This window comes from Symphalangus syndactylus, chromosome 19 (assembly GCF_028878055.3).
Source record: "Symphalangus syndactylus isolate Jambi chromosome 19, NHGRI_mSymSyn1-v2.1_pri, whole genome shotgun sequence".
Lineage (NCBI taxonomy): Eukaryota > Metazoa > Chordata > Mammalia > Primates > Hylobatidae > Symphalangus > Symphalangus syndactylus.
The window spans coordinates 9,710,109-9,733,256 of record NC_072434.2 but is presented as its reverse complement, the minus strand read 5'-3'; the positions used below and the strand labels follow the sequence as shown (position 1 = coordinate 9,733,256).

At 39.2% G+C, this 23,148-nt stretch overlaps 2 protein-coding genes across 9 annotated transcripts in view; one reads left to right on the top strand and one right to left on the bottom strand.

Moving 5' to 3' along the window:
* Positions 1 to 1,066, bottom strand: part of TCEANC2 (transcription elongation factor A N-terminal and central domain containing 2) — a 56,093-nt gene extending 55,027 nt beyond the window's left edge. For 2 of the 3 annotated variants that reach the window (XM_063613210.1, XM_063613211.1), the window contains exon 1: positions 549 to 726. The gene's annotated coding sequence lies outside the window, so the exon portion shown is untranslated. Of the gene's footprint in view, positions 1 to 548 lie in introns of all 3 variants that reach the window. The other variant, XM_055235320.2, reaches the window with a different exon arrangement.
* Positions 881 to 22,616, top strand: TMEM59 (transmembrane protein 59). 6 transcript variants are annotated; one of them, XM_055235314.2, is made up of 9 exons: positions 1,037 to 1,292; positions 5,585 to 5,617; positions 6,888 to 6,993; positions 8,467 to 8,561; positions 10,734 to 10,886; positions 12,434 to 12,515; positions 13,399 to 13,480; positions 17,572 to 17,680; positions 21,987 to 22,616. In XM_055235314.2, the coding sequence occupies exons 1-9, from the start codon at positions 1,104 to 1,106 to the stop codon at positions 22,140 to 22,142; spliced, it is 1,005 nt and encodes a 334-aa protein (XP_055091289.1). In that variant the 5' UTR covers positions 1,037 to 1,103; the 3' UTR covers positions 22,143 to 22,616. The 6 variants fall into 6 exon arrangements, with proteins under 6 accessions (XP_055091292.1, XP_055091293.1, XP_055091289.1 ...); XM_055235313.2 differs by having other exon boundaries at positions 1,104 to 1,292; positions 13,396 to 13,480; XM_055235317.2 differs by lacking the exon at positions 5,585 to 5,617 and having other exon boundaries at positions 881 to 1,292.
* Positions 22,617 to 23,148: the final 532 nt, after the last annotated feature.

The window sequence follows — 23,148 nt, the reverse complement described above, 5'->3', positions numbered from 1 at the left end:
TGAGTTCTCTGGAAGCATTCATGAATTATGGGGACTCAAGTGGAATTGACAGGAAGTAAGATTTCCTCTTTAAAAGAAAGATCTTCCGAAGAATTGAAACTGTAATCAATCATTAGTCTACGTCCTGAGTTAGGAGGTTCCTAGCTTCCAGAAGTGCACGCTCTAGGGGGGATTCCAATATTGGGGGGATTGGCCCAATACTGGAATCCCCCCTACAGCGTGCACCTAAGCCCTCTTCCAAATAAGATTGGGCTGTGACAGGGTTAGGATTACACTAGGCTCAGTGACGCCCTCTTAACAACCACCTCACCACAGCCATAATCCCAAGGGTTGCCCTGGTAATCAGCAACCGACAACCACCTCCAGAACTCAGCAGAGGGTCTCACAATACGCAGCCATCCCCTGGAACAAACTGCTTGGTGGTCAGAGGACCCTACCCACGGCTGTAATCTCTGGATCCCCGAACAAGGAGAAACCCCATCCTCCTCGTTCTCACCACTCAGGAGCCCGGGTAGGGGCACCCAACAACGGTCTGACGTGAGACCCACCAGGAAAAGCAGCCCTGGCAGCTGCTGTTGGAGCCCTCCAGACTGCAACCTCGTAGGCTCCCAAGCCCACTGGTCTATGTTGAAACTAAACGGACGCTTCCTCCCAGGGCGGTAGTTCCTCTGAAGAAACTCCGCCGGCCCTCGCGCCTCTGGGCCACAGCGAACCACATTCCCCAGAATGTACCGCGAAGAAATGCGGGCGGAAGGCGCGCCGAAGGAGGCTGTAGTTTTTCGAGACCAACTTTCCCGACAGCACCGTGCGCTTCCCGCCTACGGAGAACTATATGCCCCAGCCTGCGCCGCGAAGGGAAGAAGTCAGGCGGCCCAGCTTCGCGCTAATGCTCGCGATGGTTGAATTCCCCTCCTCACGCCAGCCTAGGAGAAGTTGGTAGTCCCAGAGGTGGCAGTTTCAGGCGGGTCAGGGCGGAGCTGAAGTGACGGCGGAGGCGGAAGCAACGGTTGGTGGGGCAGGGAAGGGGGCTGGTCCCAGAAGGAGGAGGAAACCCTTCCAAGAAAACAGCAACCAGCTGAGCTGCTGTGACAGAGGGGAACAAGATGGCGGCGCCGAAGGGGAGCCTCTGGGTGAGGACCCAACTGGGGCTCCCGCCACTGCTGCTGCTGACCATGGCCTTGGCCGGAGGTTCGGGGACCGCTTCGGCTGAAGCATTTGACTCGGTCTTGGGTGATACGGCGTCTTGCCACCGGGCCTGTCAGTTGACCTACCCCTTGCACACCTACCCTAAGGTAGGGCCCGTCCGGAGCGGGCTGCGACCCTTCCCTTGCAGCCCATTTCTCGGCTCCCCACACCTATGTCAGCTCTGGCAACCTGGCTGTTAAATCGGCCCTTCAACCGCTGTCTCCCATCTGTAGCTCCTGTTTTCCTCCCTAATCCTGCCTGCACCCCATTCCTGCTGTCATTACCGGAAGTTTGTCCTGCGCTACCCTCTGATAGGCTGGGGGACACAAAGATGAGAAAGACGCGATCCCTTTCCTCTGGGAGCTTGCCGGGCTGCAGGGGAGTCGAGCACTCGGAGGAGGGTAGAGGAGGATACGGATGATTAATGCGGGGTCCTCCCCTTAAGGAGCGTAAGGGGGGGGGGTTGTAGAAAGGGAGGCGCAGATACGCGAGTCCACAAATGATTGATTCATAACCCTTGTTTACTAAGTGCCTCTCGGGTCCAGGAGCGCAGTCTTCGGGGAGTCAGACAAGTAGACGATTCCACTGTCGTATAAAAAGCGTCACGAAGGCAGCTCAGGGAGTAGCGAGACGCCCAGGAATGCTGTCTGCCTATGTTGAGTTACTGTGTCCAATACGCTTCCAAGAGAGACTGGGTTAGAGAAGAGGCAATGAGGTGTCTGCCTACCAGAAACTGACCACTCAGTGCAGAAAACGGGGAATTCGTGGAGTGGGTAAAGAAATGAGACTGTGGACAGGAGGGGGTTCGCAGCTTACGGAGAGGAATGGCCCTCCTCTTTATGCTTCCCCCCTTTCTTTTAATTACATACCTAACCCTCGTCACGTTGGTTTTTCAGCCTAAGAACTCTGTTTACTCAACATTCTAAATTGCTTGATGATTCCCACCACACCTTTCCCATGTATGATTTGAGTATATGCCCTCCCCCACGTTGTTTTATGAGAGCTTTTGTTGATGTTGCTGGTGGTTTCCTCTTCGTTTTTCCTTCGTCTCCTCTATGCTATTTGCTTAACCATTATGGCTGGACCTCCTTGCTCTCTAAAACTGGAGTGGCTACGGAGACAGTTCCAGTGAAGCTTAGGATGTTCCATATTAGCGAGTGCTTTCAGGTCTTTGAAATGAGAAGTTCTAAGTGCCGGCACTTCTCAGATTTTGTTACGGCTGGATTTTAAACTGAATGGAGATTATCAATTTTCAAAAAAAGTGTGGGAGAGGGGACTCTACTAAATTTTTCCAGAGATTTATGTAACAATCGAGAAAGAAGTGAGAAATTTTAACCTCAGACTTAAATCAACGAATACTGCTTCAAACCACGTTATTTTTCTTCACCTCTTGTAAACTTCTCATCATTAAGAGGATTGTATGAAGAAGCTCATTAATATTGATTTGGCCTGGAATTGGGCTGAGACTTACTTTCTATTGTTCTAGGGTTTGTTTCCTTTTTTGAGATTTTCTTGGCAATTTTGTAGTATAAACCAGAATGTTGGGAGAATAATCAAATAATTTGAAATGATACCTTCCTGGAACTTGTAGGTACTTTAATAATGTCTACTATTTTCTAACAATTGGTGTTATATCTATAAACTATTTTTACTTATTTATTAAAGCTTTTCTCACAAAGAACTCCAAATCATCTGGCTCCCTATAGGTCCTGGACTTGAAATTTATATAGACTCCACTGTTAGCCAGAGTGATGGGAGATTTATCATACCATTATCCCTAATTCTCAAAACAACCCTGTAAAGTAGGGTTTTAAAATTAAGGAAATTGAGACTTGCCTAAGGTCACATACCCAAGAAATAGTGGAGTAGGAATTCAGCTTAAAACTGGCTACACTGTGCTGCCTCCTATTAATAAACTTGCATTGAACATATTCGGCCGGGTGTGATGGCTCACGCCTGTAATCCCAGCACTTTGGGAGGCCGAGGTGGGTGGATCACCTCAGCTCGGGAGATTGAGACCAGCCTGGACAACATGGCAAGACCCTGTCTCTGGAAAAAAAAAAAAAATGCAAAACTAGCCAGGCATGGAGACGAGCACCTGTAGTCCCAGCTACTCGGTGAGAGGCTTGCTTGAGCCTGGGAGGTGCAGGTCGCAGTGAGCCGAAATGTCGCCAGTGCACTCCAGTCTGAGAGTGAGACCCTGTCTCAAAAAAAAAAAAAAAAAAAAAAAAGGCCGGGCGCGGTGACTCACTCCTGTAATCCCAGCACTTTGGGAAGCCGAGGCAGGTGGATCACCTCAGGTCAGGAGTTCAAGACCAGCCTGGCCAACATGGTGAAACCCTGTCTCTACTAAAAATACAAAAAAAAATTAGCCAGGCGTGGTGGCGGGTGCCTGTAATCCCAGCTACTCAGGTGGCTGAGGCAGGAGAAGCGCCTGAACCCAGGAGGCAGAGGTTTCAGTGAGCCGGCGCCACTGCACTCCAGCCTGGGCAACAAGAGGGAAACTCTGCATCAAAAAAAAAAAGAAAGAAAGAAACATATTTAATTATGTCACTGATTTCTATTGGCTCTCCTCTGTGCTTTGTGCTCCAGGAAAAAGCATTGCGTGTTGTAAGAAATTAGGTGAATTTTCAAACTCACATAGAGTTTGAAAAACGAGACAGAAATCTCGTTTTAGGCTGGGCGCGGTGGCTCATGCCTGTAATTCCAGCAGTTTGGGAGGCCGAGGCGAGTGGATCATGGGTGGTCAGGAGTTCAAGATCAGCCTGACCAAACATGGTGAAACCCCATCTCTACTAAAAATACAAAAATTAGCTGAGCATGGCGCATGCTTGTAATCCCAGCTACTCAGGAGGCTGAGTCAGGAGAACCGCTGGAACCCGGGCGGTAGAGGTTGCAGTGAGCCAAGATTGCCACTGCACCCCAGCCTGGGGGACAGAGCCAGACTGCATCTCAAAAAAAAAAAAGAAATCTCATTTTAATGACACTTTTTGAGAACTAATTATTTGTTGCAAGAAAATAGAATACCTGTTTGTAAGTAGTTATTTTTAAATTATTCTATGTTTTATCTACAGAAGTGCAATTGCATAATTTATCTCGGTTGAAAAAACAAGAGACATAAATCATGTTAATAAAAAAGCTAATTAGCTGGTCATTTTTTAATGGAGTGTGGTCTCTAGAACCATACAAACCTGGTTTTGTTCCCAGCTCCTTGATTACTGTTTGTCCTTGCTGATCACTTAACTTCTATTTATTTATTTTTTAATTTAATTGAAACAGGGTCTTGCTGTGTTGCCCAGGCTGGTCTCAAACTCCTGGGCTGAATGGATCCTTATGTCTTGACCTCTCAAAGTGTTGGGATTACATGCATGAGCCACGGTGCCTGGCCTAAATAGTACCATTGAGGGACCTTCTAATTATGAATTTAGCTAGTATTTCATATAGTGGCAGCACCATTTATTGTGTCCTAAATCAGAGGAGATACATGTTATATAAGCTTGCCAGTCATTTGGGATACATAGGGCATGAAATATTTACTTGAAATCATTATTTTTGTATATGTAACATGAAATACTTAGAATAAAGATATGATTCTTGATAGCTACCAGTTGAGTGCCTGCTCCATACCAGATGTTTCATAATTTGTTAAGTCTTAACACAGTGCCTGGCACATTGTGGATGTTCATTAAATATGTCTGTCTATTAGATAGTACTACATAATGGTAATGCTATTGTAGATATAAACATATAATTCTCCTAATAGTGAAGATTGACACTCTGCAATTATACAGGCAGTAGAAAATAAATGAATAGTAAGTAGGATTGATGTAAGAGTATTGTCCTTATTTTACAACTGAGGAATTAGATTAAGTAACTTGCCAAAGGTTGTACAGAATTAAGTGGCAAGTCTGAGCTTCAAACCAGGGCTGATTCCTGAAACCTAGACTCTTTTCACCATGCCATATGGTTTTCTGAAATTGGTACTGGATGGCTTATTAAAGGAAAGCATATCTGAGAATGAAATGGCATGTGGTATAGCTCATACTAATGAGCTTATGCTTCCTCTGTGCAATATAAGGAAATATGTGGTGCTCCAAAGACATAAAATAATTCTTTGTTTTACAAAGCCTGCAAAAGCTACTCAGATATGAAATTTATCTTAATTGTTAAAATTATTTCAATTTCATCTTAACAATAAATGCAGCTGGAACTGAGGTCCAAAAGTGTGCTACCTTCAAAGTTGTATGATAAAGTATATTTAATATTAGACTGCAGCCATTTCTTCTTGATGGATTGTTGCTGCTGCATAAATTTTACTAATCCTTTTGCTGGAAAGAAATACATACCTTGTATTCCATTGGTTGCTAACTGGTATATGCACATGCTGTTTCCTTATTAGGTGTCTGCCAGTTTGTACACAGTGGATCACACAGTAAGTTGAGGGGGCTCCCCTATATGCAATAGCTTTTTAAAAATACTTTTATTTTATCAAAGAAAAACTGCGGAAGACATTAGTCTTATTAAGCAGTTAATATTTTACAGTAATGAAGAACTAGATGTCCATCCTATCTTAAGCTTTCACACATATACATTGATGCCTGTAATTGTTTCCTATTTTAAAAATCTATTAACACTATTACCATTTATTAAGCACCTTCTACATCCTAGGCACTGTACTGGAAATAGCTTCCAAATTATTGAGGAATTTGGAGATAATGGCTGTTCTCTCCTTTTTTGATGAGAAAGCTGAGATTCTTAGACAGGTAAAATAACTTATGCACTCACCCAAAAGGTTTGATCTAGGTCTGGCTGATCGCAGTGTCCTTTCCCATACACCACACTGTTGCTCCCGTGTTTTCATTTAATGTAAGCCCAGTTTTAAAAAATCCCTTCATATAAACATTTTTATAGATGTATACCTTACTTTATCAGGCCCTCGTGTCACTATTCGCCATGTGAAGCTAGTCTGATACTTTTCCTGATAAGCCTGGTGATTCATATAAACATGGATGTGACAGAAGTATGCCATTGGTCCTAGGGTACTTGCTTACTCCTATCGCTGTTAAAGTTCTAGTTATATCACCGTTGTGTTTTTTGTTGTTGTTTTTTAAGCAACAGGGTCCCACTTTGTACCCCAAGCTGGAGTGCAGTGGTGTGATTATAGCTCACTGTACCCTCAAACTCCTGGGCTCAAACCTCACACCTCAGCCTACTGAGTACTAGGACAACAAGTGCGCACCACTATACCCAGTTATTTTTGTGTGTGTGTTTGTTTTGGTGCAGACAGGGTCTCGCTGTATTGTCCAGGCTGGCCTCAAACTGTTGGCCTCAAGCAGTCCTCCCGCCTCAGCTTCCCAAAGCCCTGGGATTACAGGTGTGAGCCACTGCATCTGGCCTGTCACTATTAGTTTTATTTTTAATTTTTTCCCCCCACAGATTGTAACCAAAGAAAATGGAAAAAGGGTGGTGGTTTTACCTACTAGGCTTTTTTCTTGGTATCGCTTTTAAAATAAGGAACTAAAGCCTCTATATGGCAAAGGTCTTGAGTATCACCTGGCTCCTATCATTTTTTTCTTTCAGTTATGAAACTTATTAGACAATTTGTAATAAACTTTACTAACTGCTTTCTTCCTAACCTGTTTTCCCATGAGGAAAAAAAAATACTATTTTTTGGTAACCCTTCCTGTTCTTGAACTCCCTAGGAAGAGGAGTTGTACGCATGTCAGAGAGGTTGCAGGCTGTTTTCAATTTGTCAGTTTGTGGATGATGGAATTGACTTAAATCGAACTAAATTGGAATGTGAATCTGGTAAGATGCTATGCTAACGACATCAGCTGTATGTAACATTGTTTTCTTTGTGATAAGCTTTTGAAGTATTTTCCTTAGGAAATGGCAAACACACTGTTGAAACTAGTCATCTAACATATTGTAATTATTATGGATCTGAGAGTTTTAGTAGCTGCTGCTAGAAATTTCATGGGCTTTAAATTTCATTTGTTTGTTGAGACAGTGTTTATTTTCTGCTATGAATAGGACACCTTTGTTTAACCAAGCATTCTGTCGGACAAATGCAGTATAATTACCCTACTCACAATTCATTACTACCTTTTCACAGATAGTATAATTTTCCTAAACCTTTCAATCATAAGTTCATTGACTTATCTCCAAGTTTTTTACTGAATCAGGCCTTTGACTCAGTATTTAATTACGTATTCTTCATTGGTCAGGCCATTAAAATAAGTAGCCAGAGGCTTTGTCATCTGTTAAACCACTTTTCTTTCTGCTGAAAGCAATATGTTTAATAAAAGGAACCTGTAATCAGGACACAATTGACGTTTAACTTTTTAAATAACTATAATGGAATGTTCTCCATTCATTACAGTGTTTATTAGTGTAGAAGGAGGCACCTTTTCCCCTATCACTATGCCATGGCTCACATACAGTCTTCTTTGATATCGTAACCGTATTTTTGTGGCCCAGTCTCCTAACTGATCATCTTTATATATGCATAATGCTGTCCAGTTTATTATCTAGCACTTCTGAGAAGTGTATTACAAATGCATTACTGAGTTGGGAAAAAATAAAATTAGTATAGTGGTAAAATGTTATATCACAAGAAGGAAATGGAATTAATGAACTAAATGCGAGTATATCTGGTAGAGACCCATTTCAACATTAGAATTATCTGCTGTAGAACATTTTCTAGTTCAATTTTCTTAGACTTTCAGATGTTAGGCTGATTGTTTTATTTTTCTTTTGCCATGTGCATACCCTTCTTAACTGAGTGATCTGGTTCTTAACAATAATACCTTATATTTGTATAAATCATTAAAATATATTATTTCATTCAACCCTATGCAATAGGTTGTGGTATTTCTGTTTTAGACATATAGAAATCAAGAGTCAGAGGTTAAACTGCTCAGCCCAGGTCACACACAGCAACAAATGATGGAACTAAACCTTTTTGAGTGGCATCTTCAGGATGCCAATCCAGTGCATTTTCCACCACACAAGGATCCTCTTACATGAATGTCATCATGTGGCCAGAGGCTGGGTGTATAATTAATAGATTTGTATCTAAAACATTTGACTTGTAGGAGGGAGACAATATGGAGTTCTGTTAAAGATACATTTCCTACTACTATATTACCAAATTTGGAAATTCACATTGATGAAATCTTTCTTAATTATAAGAATTTTTTAAATAAAATGCCAAATCCTTTTCTTTCCTCTTTCCCTTTCTCTTTTATTTCTTGTAATTTAACTATTTTTCTCTTACAGCATGTACAGAAGCATATTCCCAATCTGATGAGCAATATGCTTGCCATCTTGGTTGCCAGAATCAGCTGCCATTCGCTGAACTGAGACAAGAACAAGTACGAAACAATACTGCCTTTCAAACTAGCCTGCTTAGATGGCACTGACTTGTATTGCTTGAAGTGTTTATCACCCACTTAATCCTATTTTAGTGTTATGTTTTATATTTGGCTTTCAGCAAACAAAATTAGTTTGCAAATAGAAAAGTCAGTTGAATAATTGCTTTTGTATAATGCTTTACTATTAAAAGTTATGCTTACGTTCATAATCTTATTTTGTTTCTTCTCACATTCCAGTGAAGATATTATCCTCATTTTACATATGAAAAAACCAAGGCTCAGAGGAATTATTTCAGAGTTCTTTTTCTCCATCCCAACTCCCATTGGACAGTTGCCTTTGCCTTAACTCAGATAATCATTTCTTGTCTGTATTTTTAAATTAACTTCCAAACTGTTTTTCTAATTTAACCCTTTCTAACTCCATCCTTTACTGTGTCCAGATTTTTTTTCTAAATTTCATCATGCCATTCTCCTGTCTTATATAATCAGTAGCTCCCAATTACATACAGATTTAAGTCCAAACTGTTTATCACAACCTACTCCTGATTACTTCTCCAATGCCATCTCTTAAAACTCCTGACAAGGGAATTTCATACTCTGTTCTCCAGACATACTGGGAAAAGTTTCTTAATTTTATTAATTTTTGCACAGGAAATAGTCACATGTACAAACTCAAAAGATAAAAAGAGTATACATATAGTGAAAAGTCTCCCACCCCTGTCTCTTAGCCACTCAGTTTTCCCTCATGAATGTAGCCACAGTTACTAATGCACAGATATGTTACGCATATACAAGCATGTACACATATATTTTGTAAATACAAGTATACATAAAGAGCTTCTACTAATTTTTTTCCACTACATAATATTCTGTGTAGATATATTATAATTTATTTAGGCAGTCCCTTATTTGTGAGCATGTAGGTTGTTCCTAATCTTTTTCTTTTGCAAATGATACCTATTTTGCACATTTGTGAGTATACCTGTAGAATAAAATCATAGGGCTAGAATTGCTAAGTTAAGAGGTATATGCATTTTTTATTTTTATGTTTTTTAGAGATGGGGATCTCACTATATTACCTAGGCTGGCCTCAAGCTTCTGGGCTCAAGTGCTACCATAGATACCACTGCACTCCAGCCTGGGTGACAGAGCGAGACACTGTCTCAAAAAAAAAAAAAAAAAAAAAAAAAATGAAAAAAGAAACAAAGCAGAACCAAAGCTATCCCTAGAGTTTAGTAAATGGCATCCCACACTTGTGCTTTAGAGAGGCCCAGTGCTGCTAAAGAAGGCAAGAAGTCAGAATTGGAGGAAAGGTGATATCATTTGTCAAAATCCTTTTTTTTTTTTTTTTTTTTTTGAGACAAGAGTCTCGCTCTGTCTCCAGGCTGGAGTGCAGTGGCGTGATCTTGGCTCACGGCAACCTCCGCCTCCCCGGTTTAAGGGATTCTCCTGCCTCAGCCTCCTGAGTAGCTGGCACTACAGGCGTGCGCCACCACGCCTAGCTAATTTTTGTATTTTCAGTAGAGATCGGGTTTCACCATGTTGCCCAGGATGGTCTCCATCTCTTGACCTCATGATCCACCTGCCTCAGCCTCCCAAAGTGCTGGGATTACCGGTGTGAGCCACCGCACTGGGCCATTAAAATCTTATCAGTAGCTTACTACATAAACTCAGCCCATAAATACTCCCTTCACCCTGCCGTGTTGTCAGATGTCTACCATTTTATGTATATATTCTTCTGATTGATTTTTTCCGTCCTCTTTTCCATTGATGTTCATTATAGCATGATTTATTCTTGATGAAAGCATTAAAGATGAGAATGATATGATTTGTCCCTTCCCGTTCTACCCTTAAGGCCTTGCTGGTCCTTATTTAATTACATCGTAAGAGTCTTCTTATTTTTGGACTTAATTCAAAAGCCTGTTATTCTGATAGAGGTGACAGGTAGCTAGTAAGTGTGTTTGGTGGCAAGTTAAAGTAGCCTTGGTTTTTAAGCTTTACCATAATTTGCATAGATAACTACGAGTTTACTCTAGTGCTATTGATTATGGTAAACGTATTTAATTGTTTGTATCCTGTCTCAATAAGGATTTGAGTAATCTTGATTACGTTGTTCTCTTGAATATACATATATAAAAATAATATATTTCTCATTATTTATTTTATTTTTAGCTTATGTCCCTGATGCCAAAAATGCACCTACTCTTTCCTCTAACTCTGGTGAGGTCATTCTGGAGTGACATGATGGACTCCGCACAGAGCTTCATAACCTCTTCATGGACTTTTTATCTTCAAGCCGATGATGGAAAAATTGTTATATTCCAGGTGACAGCTGAGCTTCATGGATTCATCTAAATACCAACAACAGTAAATGTATATGTCTTAAATGAGTGTTTCAGCATAGAACCATACTCAGTCACTTACAAATATTTATCATCAAATAATAATTACTTATTTGGCCCTACATTAAAATATTGGACATCAATTTGATTACCCTTCCTTTTGCCCATTAGAAGCCTAATCTAAAGGCCATTAGTTTTTATGTAACTAGAACTCTTGAGTCTTTTAAATTTTATGGTGGTTAAATTGATAAAATGAAATTTTTAAATATAAGAGATAATAATTAATATACTTCGAACATAAATAGTGGCCATATATGATTACATGTGGATATCAGATAAAAGCAGTATGACATAATTTTTAGTTTTTTACAGTGCTTTTACTCATGACTTTTATAAGAGAACTTGTTGAAGAAGTATTTTGCCTAGAGAAGTAATGTCATCATTTACCATGTGATAATAACTGTTATTCCCTGGAGGTTATATTGTACTAGATATATTATCTTGCATCTTCAAACAACTTTATGAGGTTGTATTATTCCTGTTTTATTGATGAGGAAGGTGAGAGTAACTTGTTGCAGTTGCAGGGCCAATAAGTAACAGAATTAAGCTTCAAACCCAAGGCACTTTAGCACCAAGGCTCGTATACTACCCTACCATGCTTTTAATTCAGTAGTTGAATTCCTCAAATTTACCAGTCAACAGAGTTTATGTTGTGGCACTGTCTTCCTCTCAGGTAATAAAGTAAACCTTTTAAGTACTGTAGCTAAGTAAGTGGCTTAATGAATGGCTGGTATGTGATTTTTAGCACTACCCTGAACCTTGGGTCCCCTCTACTTAATTTGGTAATAAGTAAAACACAGGAATTTTCTCTTTAAATTCATGAACAAGTTCTGTGTCCTAAAGCTACTTACATCAAGGCATAAGTTGACTCTCAGAGTGAAGCCCTCATTCATTCCTCATTAGATAGGAGATTAGCTCTGTGTCTCTCTAAAGTCTGTGTGACTTCGAGCATAACTGGGATGGAGAAACCCCCATTCTAGAGGATCAGAACTATACAGAAGATGTAAAAAGTATGGAGTGTTTGGCTGTAATTTATGGATTCCTCATACTTAGGGAAGAATAGAATGTTTCATATGAGAAGAAATAGAGATAATGTGTATTTAGCCAAAAGTTTTGGCAGTCTGATAAATTACTCCTGATCAACTAGAATTAGAACTCATTTCTGCAAGATATAGTATTTAATGTAGTATGTCATGATTTGTCCCTCTCTCCCTTAAAAAAAAAAAAAAAGTTGTTAGGAAGTTAAACGGACAAAAATCTGCCAGAAATCTGTTCCTTTGCAAGGCACTGGCTCTGATGTTTAGGAAGTGCAATTAAAATATATTGTGGTTAATGTGTTTTATTTTTTATACAGTATTTCTGTTACTTTTTCTCAATTTAAATGTTTAAAGAGATGATGTGTTTTAGAACTTGTTACTGAAAAAAGCTAAAGAAGTACAAATGACTTAATTGCTTTCATTATTATTTTAGTCTAAGCCAGAAATCCAGTATGCACCACATTTGGAGCAGGAGCCTACAAATTTGAGAGAATCATCTCTAAGCAAAATGTCCTGTAAGTTTTATTTTAAGTAGCTTAGATAAAAACATTAGCAGTCAAATCTGGTTGTAGTAGAGTTGGTCATGTTTGTTTTTACACTGATGGAACATAAACAGATAATTTCTAAAACAGTGGTTCTCAAATTTTCATGTGTATTAGAGTTTGGAGAGCCTGTTCGAACATAGATTGCTGGGCCCTGCCTCCAGAGTTTCTAATTTACTAGGTCTGGGAGAAGATCTGAGAATTTGTGTTTCTCACAAGTTCCAGATTTTGCTGATGCTGCTGGCCTGGGGGCCACACTTTGAAAATCACTATTCTAAAAACATTTAGTTTGCTTAAAAGGATGTTTTTTGAGCATGAACTAATCAAATATTCTGGTATTTCCCAATAAATTGATCAAATAATGAAAAATGCCAAAAGTGTGAGTCCCCATTCTATTTTTATTTCCATGTTAGAAGTGAATTTTTACTCATAAGAACATAAAACATCAAGCTAAAGCAGAGGTCACCTTGTGAAATTTCCTCATACCTTATTTTAGATACTGATTTAATTAGCCTTCTAATTATTTTGGTGGGTGGGAGTGGGTAGATAATGATAGCACATAACATAAGACCGTCTTCAACTGTAATTAGATTAGAATAAACCAAATCCAAGCTCACATGTAATTAAGCAGAAAGCATCAATAAGAATTTGAAAATAAAACAGGAAACTCATAATGTGATAGAATATTCATTTGATTTTGATGTGCTAGAGAAACTCGTACACATTATAAAATGTATCAGATGACACAAACAAAAACAATTGGATATCTGTAAAGTGTGTATATCTAGAAGTAGTCATGTGAGACTAGCTTTTGGGATATAGGATATAATAAACTCATACCTTACTATTTCAGCAGATCTGCAAATGAGAAATTCACAAGCGCACAGGAATTTTCTTGAAGATGGAGAAAGTGATGGCTTTTTAAGATGCCTTTCTCTGTATGTATTCCTCTTTATTATGTGTATAACATAAAATCTGGCTTGTATCAGAGAGATACATTACTTTTTATTATTTTAAAATTAGCACCTCAAAAGTAAACCTTTTTACTTGTTCCTTTCCAAAGTTGTACATTAGATATTTTAGTTTGTTTAAAAGGTTGTAGGCGTACTACTTGAATAAAACCCAGGCAGGTAGTTTTTTTCACAGTACAAGAGCATTCTTCTTGTTAGAATCTCTTGATTTATGTTGAATGTGCTCCTCCACACATTTAAATTAAGCTTTAATTTAACATATGTCTGAGGCCAGGCACGGTGGCTCATGCCTGTAATCCCAGCACTTTAGGAGGCCAAGGTGGGTGAATCACCTGAGGTCAGGAGTTCAAGACCAGCCTGGCCAACATGGTGAAACCCCATCTCTACTGAAAATACAAAAATTAGCCGGGCGTGGTGGTGCATGCTTGTAATCCCAGCTACTCAGGAGGATGAGGCAGGAGAATCGCTTGAACCTGGAAGGCAGAGGTTGCAGTGAGCTGAGATCGCGCCACAGCACTCCAGCCTAGGTAACAGAGCGAGACTGTCTCAAAAAATAAAATAAAATTAAATTAAATTAAAATAAAATAATAAAATAGTATGTTTGAATGGTTTAGGGATCAGATTTTTGTTTTTGTTTTTATCTGCATGGCCAGATTTGAGGCTAGAAGAGCTGGATAAAGACTCTAGATTAAGAAGGGCTTTGTATTCTATACTAAGGAGTATCAGCTCTGTGCCAAGAGTTTTTAAGGGTAATGGTAAAGTGGGAAAGTGAGAGTAGTGGGTACCATATGTCCTCCTAGGAAAATATATCAAGCCTTATGAGGGTGAGAGGCAGGTTTTATCAAAGTGTGCATGTTTCCTCTTCTCCAAGGAGTTCAGATATGATCCCTCCCCCACATTTTACTCCTCCCCACCCCCCACAAAAAAAGGAAAAAGAGAAAGATAGTGGGCCATGTCACTTATTGACTATTACCTACTCTGTGTCAGATACCAGGTCAAGCATTTCAGTGAGTGGTAAACAAGTTACTGCTTTATAGTGTGTTCATTCTAATGGACTGTTCTGTCTCAAGTATAAAACTGCAGTAGTCCAAGTCACATGCCCCCCATAATTTCACATGCCCCCCATAATTTCACATGCTCCCCATAATTTCTTACAGAAACAGCTTCTTGAGAGGTCTTATCATATATCATTACAGTTATGTGGACCTTACAAATTAATACTTTTTACTAAGCAAAATGTTTAAAGACTATGTGAGTAAACAAGGATTAAACTTTAAATTTCATCCTTCTTTCATTTCTAAACCTGGTTTTGAGCTTGTCCAAAAAAGGGCAGTTTTTCTCTTTCCAGTATTTAGGATGTTTGTTGCAGTTTGATAGTTCTGTGAAACCTAAATAATTATTTAATCTTAAGTTACAGTTCTCAGTACTGTACTACCTGGCATATTATTGGTGATTTATTGACCTTTAACATTTTCTTATTATATTCTATGTTGTTTTTTTAAATCTAACACTTTAAAAGTAATTTTGTGAAACAACTAACTTTATAATGTGTTTATAGAAATGTATTTCTTAGAAGTTTTTGTGCCCAAATGTAAATTATAATAGGATCCTACATTTGGATAAAAATTACTCTTTTGGCCGAGTGTGGTGGCTCATGCGTGTAATCCCAGCACTTCGGAAGACCAAGGTGGGAGGATCACTTGAGCCCAGAAGTTCAAGATCAGCTTGGGTAACATAGTGAGACCCCATCCATCTCTACAAAAAATAAAAAAATTAGCTGGACATGGTGGCACACACCTGTAGTCCCAGCTGTCAAGAGGCTGAGGTGGGAGAATCACTTGAACCCAGGAGGTCAAGGCTGCAGTGAGCTGTGATCTTGCCACTGCACTGCCCGAGTGATACAGCAAGACTGTCTCAAATTTTATTATTTTTTCAAGTGTTCTTTTTTTAAATGCTTTTTCCCCTTCAGTGATCCCATTGGACTTTTAGAACAATACCCTGTGATAAGTAGGTGGTGATTTAGAGAGGTGAATTGACTCCTCGCAAGGTTATACAGTCACTATGTTAGAATTCAAACCTAATTTTTCTAATTGTACATCTTCTGCTCATCTTATTCTGCTGTAGCTGTTTACTTCCTAAAGTGTCGTGATTTTTCCATGATTAGATACAGAATCACTCAGCCAGTTATTGGAATCTGGTCGTAGCTGTTAAAGAGACACCCTTGTCTCCAGAATGGAAATTGAGGTCACTCTTTCTTCACTTGCATTTCTTTTTGAGGAGCCAGGCACTGTGCTAGGGAGTTGAGACCTAGTAAAATGTCAAGAGTTCTCAGATCTAAACAGACATGGACAATAATGATTGCTGTACACACACACAGTCCTACACATGTCTCATACACAGCATAAAAGGACTGTATTTAAGTCTACTGGAGGTTTCCAGGGGAGGATTGACAGGTGAGATAGAAGTATCTTAAGTGATGAGTAGAAATTTTTGCTAGTTGTAGCAGAAGATTTACTTAAAAAATTTTTTTCAGATATATTGGCCTCCTGCTCAATGTGTATAGGGTACATTACTATATATGGAGGATTAGGAGAGTCAGAAATTTGACTAAACTGGGAAAACAGGAATAGAGAGAAGCAGGAACATAAGTGTCAAGAAGAGGCTTCTATGTGAAGGATGGATTAGAGGACCAGGTTGGAGAACTTTGGTAAATCAGGGAAGAAATTATGAGTCCTGGATTAGGGCAGTACACAAGAACTGGAGATAATGGAGATAGTTGAAAATCTGTAGGATCTAGTCATTGTTTTGTTGTGGAGATTGAAGGGATGAGCCCCAGTTTTCTGGCCTAGGGAGTTGCTACTGGAATCTAGATATCAAATATATCCTCATTTTGTGGTAAATTCCTTAGTACTCAGGCTACTTAGGGCTGGAACATGGAGAGGAAAGTGGGTATTTTTTCATTAAAAACATATTTTACTCTATTATCTTTCTAAATTGGATACTTAAAGAATCATATGGGAGTTCCCTGCTTTTAGATACAATACATTCTCCAAAGTCCACCTCTTCTGCTGACAGACAAACAATGATTGTGCTTACTGCATGTTCAAGTCGTGGCAAACTATCAAGTGAGTGGTTCGGGTGGTGAGTATAGATCTCTTACTAGGCAGTGTTGGATGAGCAGAGGTGTGAAAATTAGGGACTATCTGTATTACACAGTTTGTCAGAGTTAGACTTTTAATTATTTAAAAATGGCTTGACTTTTTCCTATTCTTTGAATCTTAATAGGTCAATTATGAAAAAAACTCCAGGTGGGAGAATGGCTTGTGCCCATGAGTTCAAGGCCATCCTGGGCAATATAGTGAGAGCTTGTCTCTATAAAAATTCAAAATAAATAAAAATAAATAAAAAATCTCTAATTGCTGATTCTCATAACTGGCCTTCTATCTTAACATATTTTAATTATAAGGAAAATATAACTATCTCTTTACTGAGATATGCTGTAATGGTTACAGAATGCCTTATAATAGCTGTGCTCTTTTAAATTGAAGTATAAGTAAATTATGGCAAATTGAATATGTAAAGTATTCTAGGGAAACTGACTTCTGGAAGCCTGTTGTGAATTATTTTATAAAACAAATGATCATTTTAAATTTACCTATTCTATACCTTAACTTTTTGGTATATTGGTTTTCTTAAAGCAAGTATCATAATAACTTGCAAAATAATATATGACATTTGTACAACAGTGTACAATTTACGGAACACTCTCACTTGCCTTATATATTTAGCAGAAAGTCAAGTATATCTGATTTTATTATTATTACAAAAGTGATATAGCCATGTTACAGAAACATTAGAAGTGGAGGAAAAAGACTTTATGCCAACCTAATGTAATAGCTATTAGTATACTATTTCCTTCTATGTTTTTTAATAGTTTCAAAGATAACCAACAAAGTTTTAATTGTACTGTTGAGCTAAGTACATAAGGTTGACTAATTAAGAATTTCCTGTTTTTTATAAAATTTTAATATAACTAATTGTTTATTTTTTTTTTCCAGTAACTCTGGGTGGATTTTAACTACAACTCTTGTCCTTTCGGTGATGGTATTGCTTTGGATTTGTTGTGCAACTGTTGCTACAGCTGTGGAGCAGTATGTTCCCTCTGAGGTAAATTTAATTCTAACCCTTAGACCATTTGAAGACTGAGCCCTGTGATATATCATTTTAAACACCTTATTTGTTTAGCTGGAAAAACAAGGCCTCTCTACTAATAGAAAGAGAGAAGGTGTGGTGGTTTTAATGTGGTAGAGGTTGGCACACATAAAAATTACAGGTTTGCAGTGCAAGAATTGTTGTTCCCAGCTTTCTGTGATGCTGACTACCGTGGTGACATATATGTTGACTGGCTTGAGTAAAGTGTCTCTTTCTGACTCTCTAAGACTGAAAAGACCTGTTGACATCAGTTTCTAGGGAATATATGGGAAAGAAGACTTTTTTTTTTTTTTTTTTTGAGGCAGAGTCTCATCTGTCGCCCAGGCTAGAGTGCAGTGGCCAGGATCTTGGCTCACTGCAACCTCTGCTTCCTAGGTTCAAATGATTCCTCCTCAGCCTCCCAAGTAGCTGGGACTACAGGCACGTGCCACCATGCCCAGCTAATTTTCGTATTTTCAGTAGAAATGGAGTTTCACCATATTGACCAGGCTGGTCTGCAACTCCTGATCTCAAGTGACCTGCCCACCAAAGTGTTGGGATTACAGGCATGAGCCACCATACCCAGCCGGAGAGAAGACTTGTAGAACCACTTAATATTGTGGTAATAAATTAATTACCACAATATTAAGGAGCAGTGCTGCTTTAGAAGCAGCAAGGCTTGGCCAGGTGTGGTGCTCATGCCTCTAATCCCAGCACTTTGGGAAGCCTAGGCAGGAGGATCACTTGAGCTCAAGAATTTGAGACCAGCCTGGGCAACATGATGAGATCCTGTCTCTACGAAAAATTATAAAAATTATCTGGGCATGGTGACGCGTGCCCGTGATCCCAGCTACTCAGGAGGCTGAGGTGGGAGGATCACTTGAGCCCAGGAGGTTGAGGCTGCAGTGAGCCAAGATTGTGCCACTGTACTCCAGCCTGGTGACAGAATAAGACCCTGAGTCTCAAAAGAAAAGAAAAGAAAAGAAAAGAAAAATGCTAGAGTGTTTGATTTTGAGTTGTTAACATATTCTGGTGTCTAACCCCACAAGAGATGGAAGACATTGTGACTTCCTTGGTAATTAAAATTTAACTGGCCCAAAAAATATAACTGTTAAGGTAAAGGATTTTTGTTTGGGGGAAAGGCTGTAATTTGATTATTCAACTTAGCTTTCAAGAACAGCAAAGTATTTATATAACTAAATATAGAATAATAATGGCTGTCAACATCTAATCCAACTGAAATAAGCTTTAGTTTTCTTATGCCTCCAAAGTACCATAGAAAAAGAGAGAAAAGACAGAGATTAGAATCTAATAATAAGCCATTGACATGTGCCTAACATGGTGCTTGAACAACTGTCTTATCCTAATAGACTATAAAGATGTTTAAATATATGATTTGCACATGAAAAATGATTAAGATAATATTACACTTAATATTTTTATTAAGGTGATATAATTGATGTAGGTACCTAGAAACTGGGACAGGATAATGTTGATAACTAACATGTATATAGTCTTTAAAATTTACAAAGTATTTTCATGTGTCTTCATATTCTTCCCATCTAACTGAAATGTTGTGTCCTTTAACCAACATCTCCTCAGTCTCCTTCCTCCCTTCAGTGGCTTCTTTCATGTTGATGTATAAAATCAAACAGTTCCTGGTTGCTGCTTCAAGATCTTTAAATGTTGTTAGGTAGAGTTGTTGTGAACATTTTTCTTTCACAGTGCCCCAGGGCCAATGGTCACATGTGAATTCTGAGTTTTAAGGAGGCCTGCTATATCAGATCCATGTCCAACCCATCAACCACTGAACTTTTTTTTTTTTAGACTGGGTCTCGCTCTGTCGCTGAGGCTGGAGTGCAATGGCACGATCTCAGCTCACTGCAATCTCCACCTCTTGGGTTCAAGCGATTCTCGTGTCTCAGCCTGCCGAGTAGCTGGGACTACAAGCGCACACCACAACACCCAGCTTATTTTTGTATTTTTAGTAGAGATGGGGTTTCACCATGTTGGCCAGGTTGGTCTCGAACTCCTGACCTCAAGTGATTCACCTGCCTTGGCCTCCCAAAGTGCTGGGATTACAGGCGTTGAGCCACTGCGCCTGGCCTGAACTTGTCTTAAAGCTACTCTCTTACTGGAAAAGCTTAAGGTACTGGGGCACCTCCTTGCAGGGTAGTTGTTCCCCTGAGGCAACAGTCCAGTAGAACACATCTGAAACATGTGTGAGTAAGCAACTATCGTGACAATCACTTTTAGAACATTTTCATCAGCCCAGGAAGAAAATCTATACTCTTAGTAATTGCTCCCCATTTTCTCCCAAGCAGCAGCAGCTGCACCACCCCCACCTCCATCTCACCCTCCAGCCCTAGATAGCCAATATGTAGTCTCTTGTGACTGGCCTCTTTGACTAAGCATATTTTCAAGGTTCATCATGTTAGAGCATGTATCACTTTATCACTTTTTTTTTTTTTTTTGAGATGGCGTCTCGCTCTGTCACCCAGGCTAGAGTGCAGTGGTGCGATCTCGGCTTACTGCAAACCTCTGCCTCTTGGGTTCAAGCAATTCTCCTTCCTCGGCCTCCCTAGTAGCTGGGACTACAGGCACACACCACCACGCCCAGCTAATTTTTGTATTTTTAGTAGAGATGGGGTTTCACCATGTTGGCCAGACTGGTCTGGAACTCCTGACCTCAGGTGATCCGCCTTCCTCAACCTCCCAAAGTGCTGGGATTACAGGCTTGAGCCACCACACCCAGCCAGGATAGCATGTATCACTTTTGATAAACTCTTGAAGGTGCTCTTTATTCAGCGTCTTTTAAAAACACCTTTCCAGTATCGGGTACTTCTGTGTAGTTCTTGCTTTATAATCTAGTCAGTTGTCCTGCCAGTGATATCAGCACTTCAGTTTCTAACTTTTGGATACAGGGATTTGTTGCCGTATGAGTAGATTAACAACAGAATCTATACCATTTCTTTTTTTCTTTTTTTTTTGAAACAGAGTCTCACTCTGTCCCCCAGGCTGGAGGGCAGTGGCGCGATCTCAGCCCACTGCAATCTCTGCCTCCCGGGCTCAAGTGATTCTCGTGCCTCAACCTCCTGAGTAGCTGGAATTGCAGGCATGTACCACCATGCCTGGCTAATTTTTTGTATTTTTGGTGGAGACCGGGTTTCACCATGTTGGCCAGGCTGGTCTTGAGCTCCTGACCTGAAGTGATCCGCCCGCCTCAGCCTCCCAAAGTGCTGGGATTACAGGCATGAGCCACCGCACCCGGCCCATGCCATTTCTTAGTGGAGACTTTTCACTTTGCTTTTCTGCCTTTAAGAGATACATATGGACAGGTGTGGTGGCTCACACATGTATCCCAACACTTTGGGAGGCCAAGGTAGGAGGATCACTTGAGGCCAGGAGTCTGAGACCAGCCTAGGCAACATAGCAAGACCCCATCATTTAAAAAAAGAAAGAAAGAAAAAAGAAAAGTTAGCTGGGCATGGTGGTGCATGCCTATAGTCTTAGCTACTCAGGAGGCTGAGGCAGGAGAATCACTTGAGCCCAGGAGTTCAAGGCCTAGTAGTGAGCTATGATCACACCACTGCACTCCAGCCTGGGTAACAGAGCAAGACCCTGTCTCTTTAAAAAAAAAAAAAAAAAAAAAAAAAAAAAAAAAAGAGACATTCATACATATATCTAAGTCTACCTACTCTCAAAAGATGTTAGATATTACTATTATTCTCCAGTGAGTTTTATGACATTGGCAGTGATTCTGTTTTATGCTTTCATTCTTTTAGTATCTTCTTGTATATGGTAGTAACAATTAAGGAACTTTATATATTTACGAAGACTCTTCTATCAGTGTGAGAGCATTTCATGCATATTCTTTGTTCTCGCAGCCTTTTCAAATAGCATCTATCATTTTCCATACATGTTAAGCTAAAACATTTAGGAGCAGAAAAACTTGCACCAAATTATTTTACCACTTGGTAGGAGAGCTAAGATGTTGAAGGACTTGATCACTTAAGGCATCCGTAGCTGTTTTTCTTGATACCCAATTGTTATACTCCTGAGGATTTTTAACTTGAGACTTGGAACAGCTTTCTTTGGCCATCCATTGGGAGCTGAATCACATATCTACAACACTTTGAGAAAAAGCATTCTTCTTTCTTAAAGTTGTTTATAGAATTTTTTTTTTTACCAACTATTTATAAATTAAATTGTTATTTAAAGACTAACTTGGAGAGGTTCCTAATTATCCAGACTACTAATGTACATTGGTTTTCTTTTGCAGAAGCTGAGTATCTATGGTGACTTGGAGTTTATGAATGAACAAAAGCTAAACAGATACCCAGCTTCTTCTCTTGTGGTTGTTAGATCTAAAACTGAAGATCATGAAGAGGCAGGGCCTCTACCTACAAAAGTGAATCTTGCTCATTCTGAAATTTAAGCATTTTTCTTTTAAAAGAAAAGTGTAATAGACATCTAAAATTCCACTCATCATAGAGCTTTTAAAATGGTTTCATTGGATATAGGCCTTAAGAATCACTATAAAATGCAAATAAAGTTACTCAAATCTGTGAAGACTGTATTTGCTATAACTTTATTGGTATTATTTTTGTGGTAATTTAAGAGGTGGATGTTTGGGATTGTATTATTATTTTACTAATATCTGTAGCTTTGTTTTTTGCTTTGGTTATTGTTTTTTTCCCTTTTCTTAGCTATGAGCTGATCATTGTTCCTTCTCACCTCCTGCCATGATACTGTCGGTTACCTTAGTTAACAAGCTGAATATTTAGTAGAATATGATGCTTCTGCTCAGGAATGGCCCACAAATCTGTAATCTGAAATTTAGCAGGAAATGACCTTTAATGACACTACATTTTCAGGAACTGAAATCATTAAAATTTTATTTGAATAATTATGTGCTGAAATTTGAGTATCTGATTTTTCTAGACCTTCCCTCCTACTCCTGCCCAACCTAGATAAGAATTATGAAATGTTCTGTGTCTATTGCTATTGCTTTATAATGTGATGGTCAGGGACCATTTTGATGCAAAACTGATCTTTCAGCAGTACATTTGATGTTATTTTGCACAGGCTATAGGTTTTTGTTTGATGAGTATTTCCAAAGAACTATTTTTCTCTGTTAGATAGCATATCAAGTATAAGGTAAACATATTTTCAGAGAAAACTTCATTTTAACACTAAGAATTAGACTCTTGTGATGCAGAATTAAGTATAAATTTTACTTGGCAAAAACTAGTTTTATTTTTACCTGCAATAATACAGAGCTTAATATTAGAATGATATCAGGTCATAATAATAATACACCAGAATCTTTTGAGATGGAGTTTTGCTCTTGTTGCTGAGGCTGGAATGCAATGGCATGATCTTGGCTCACTACAACCTCCACCTTTGAGGTTCAAGCGATTCCCCTGCCTCAGCCTCCTGAG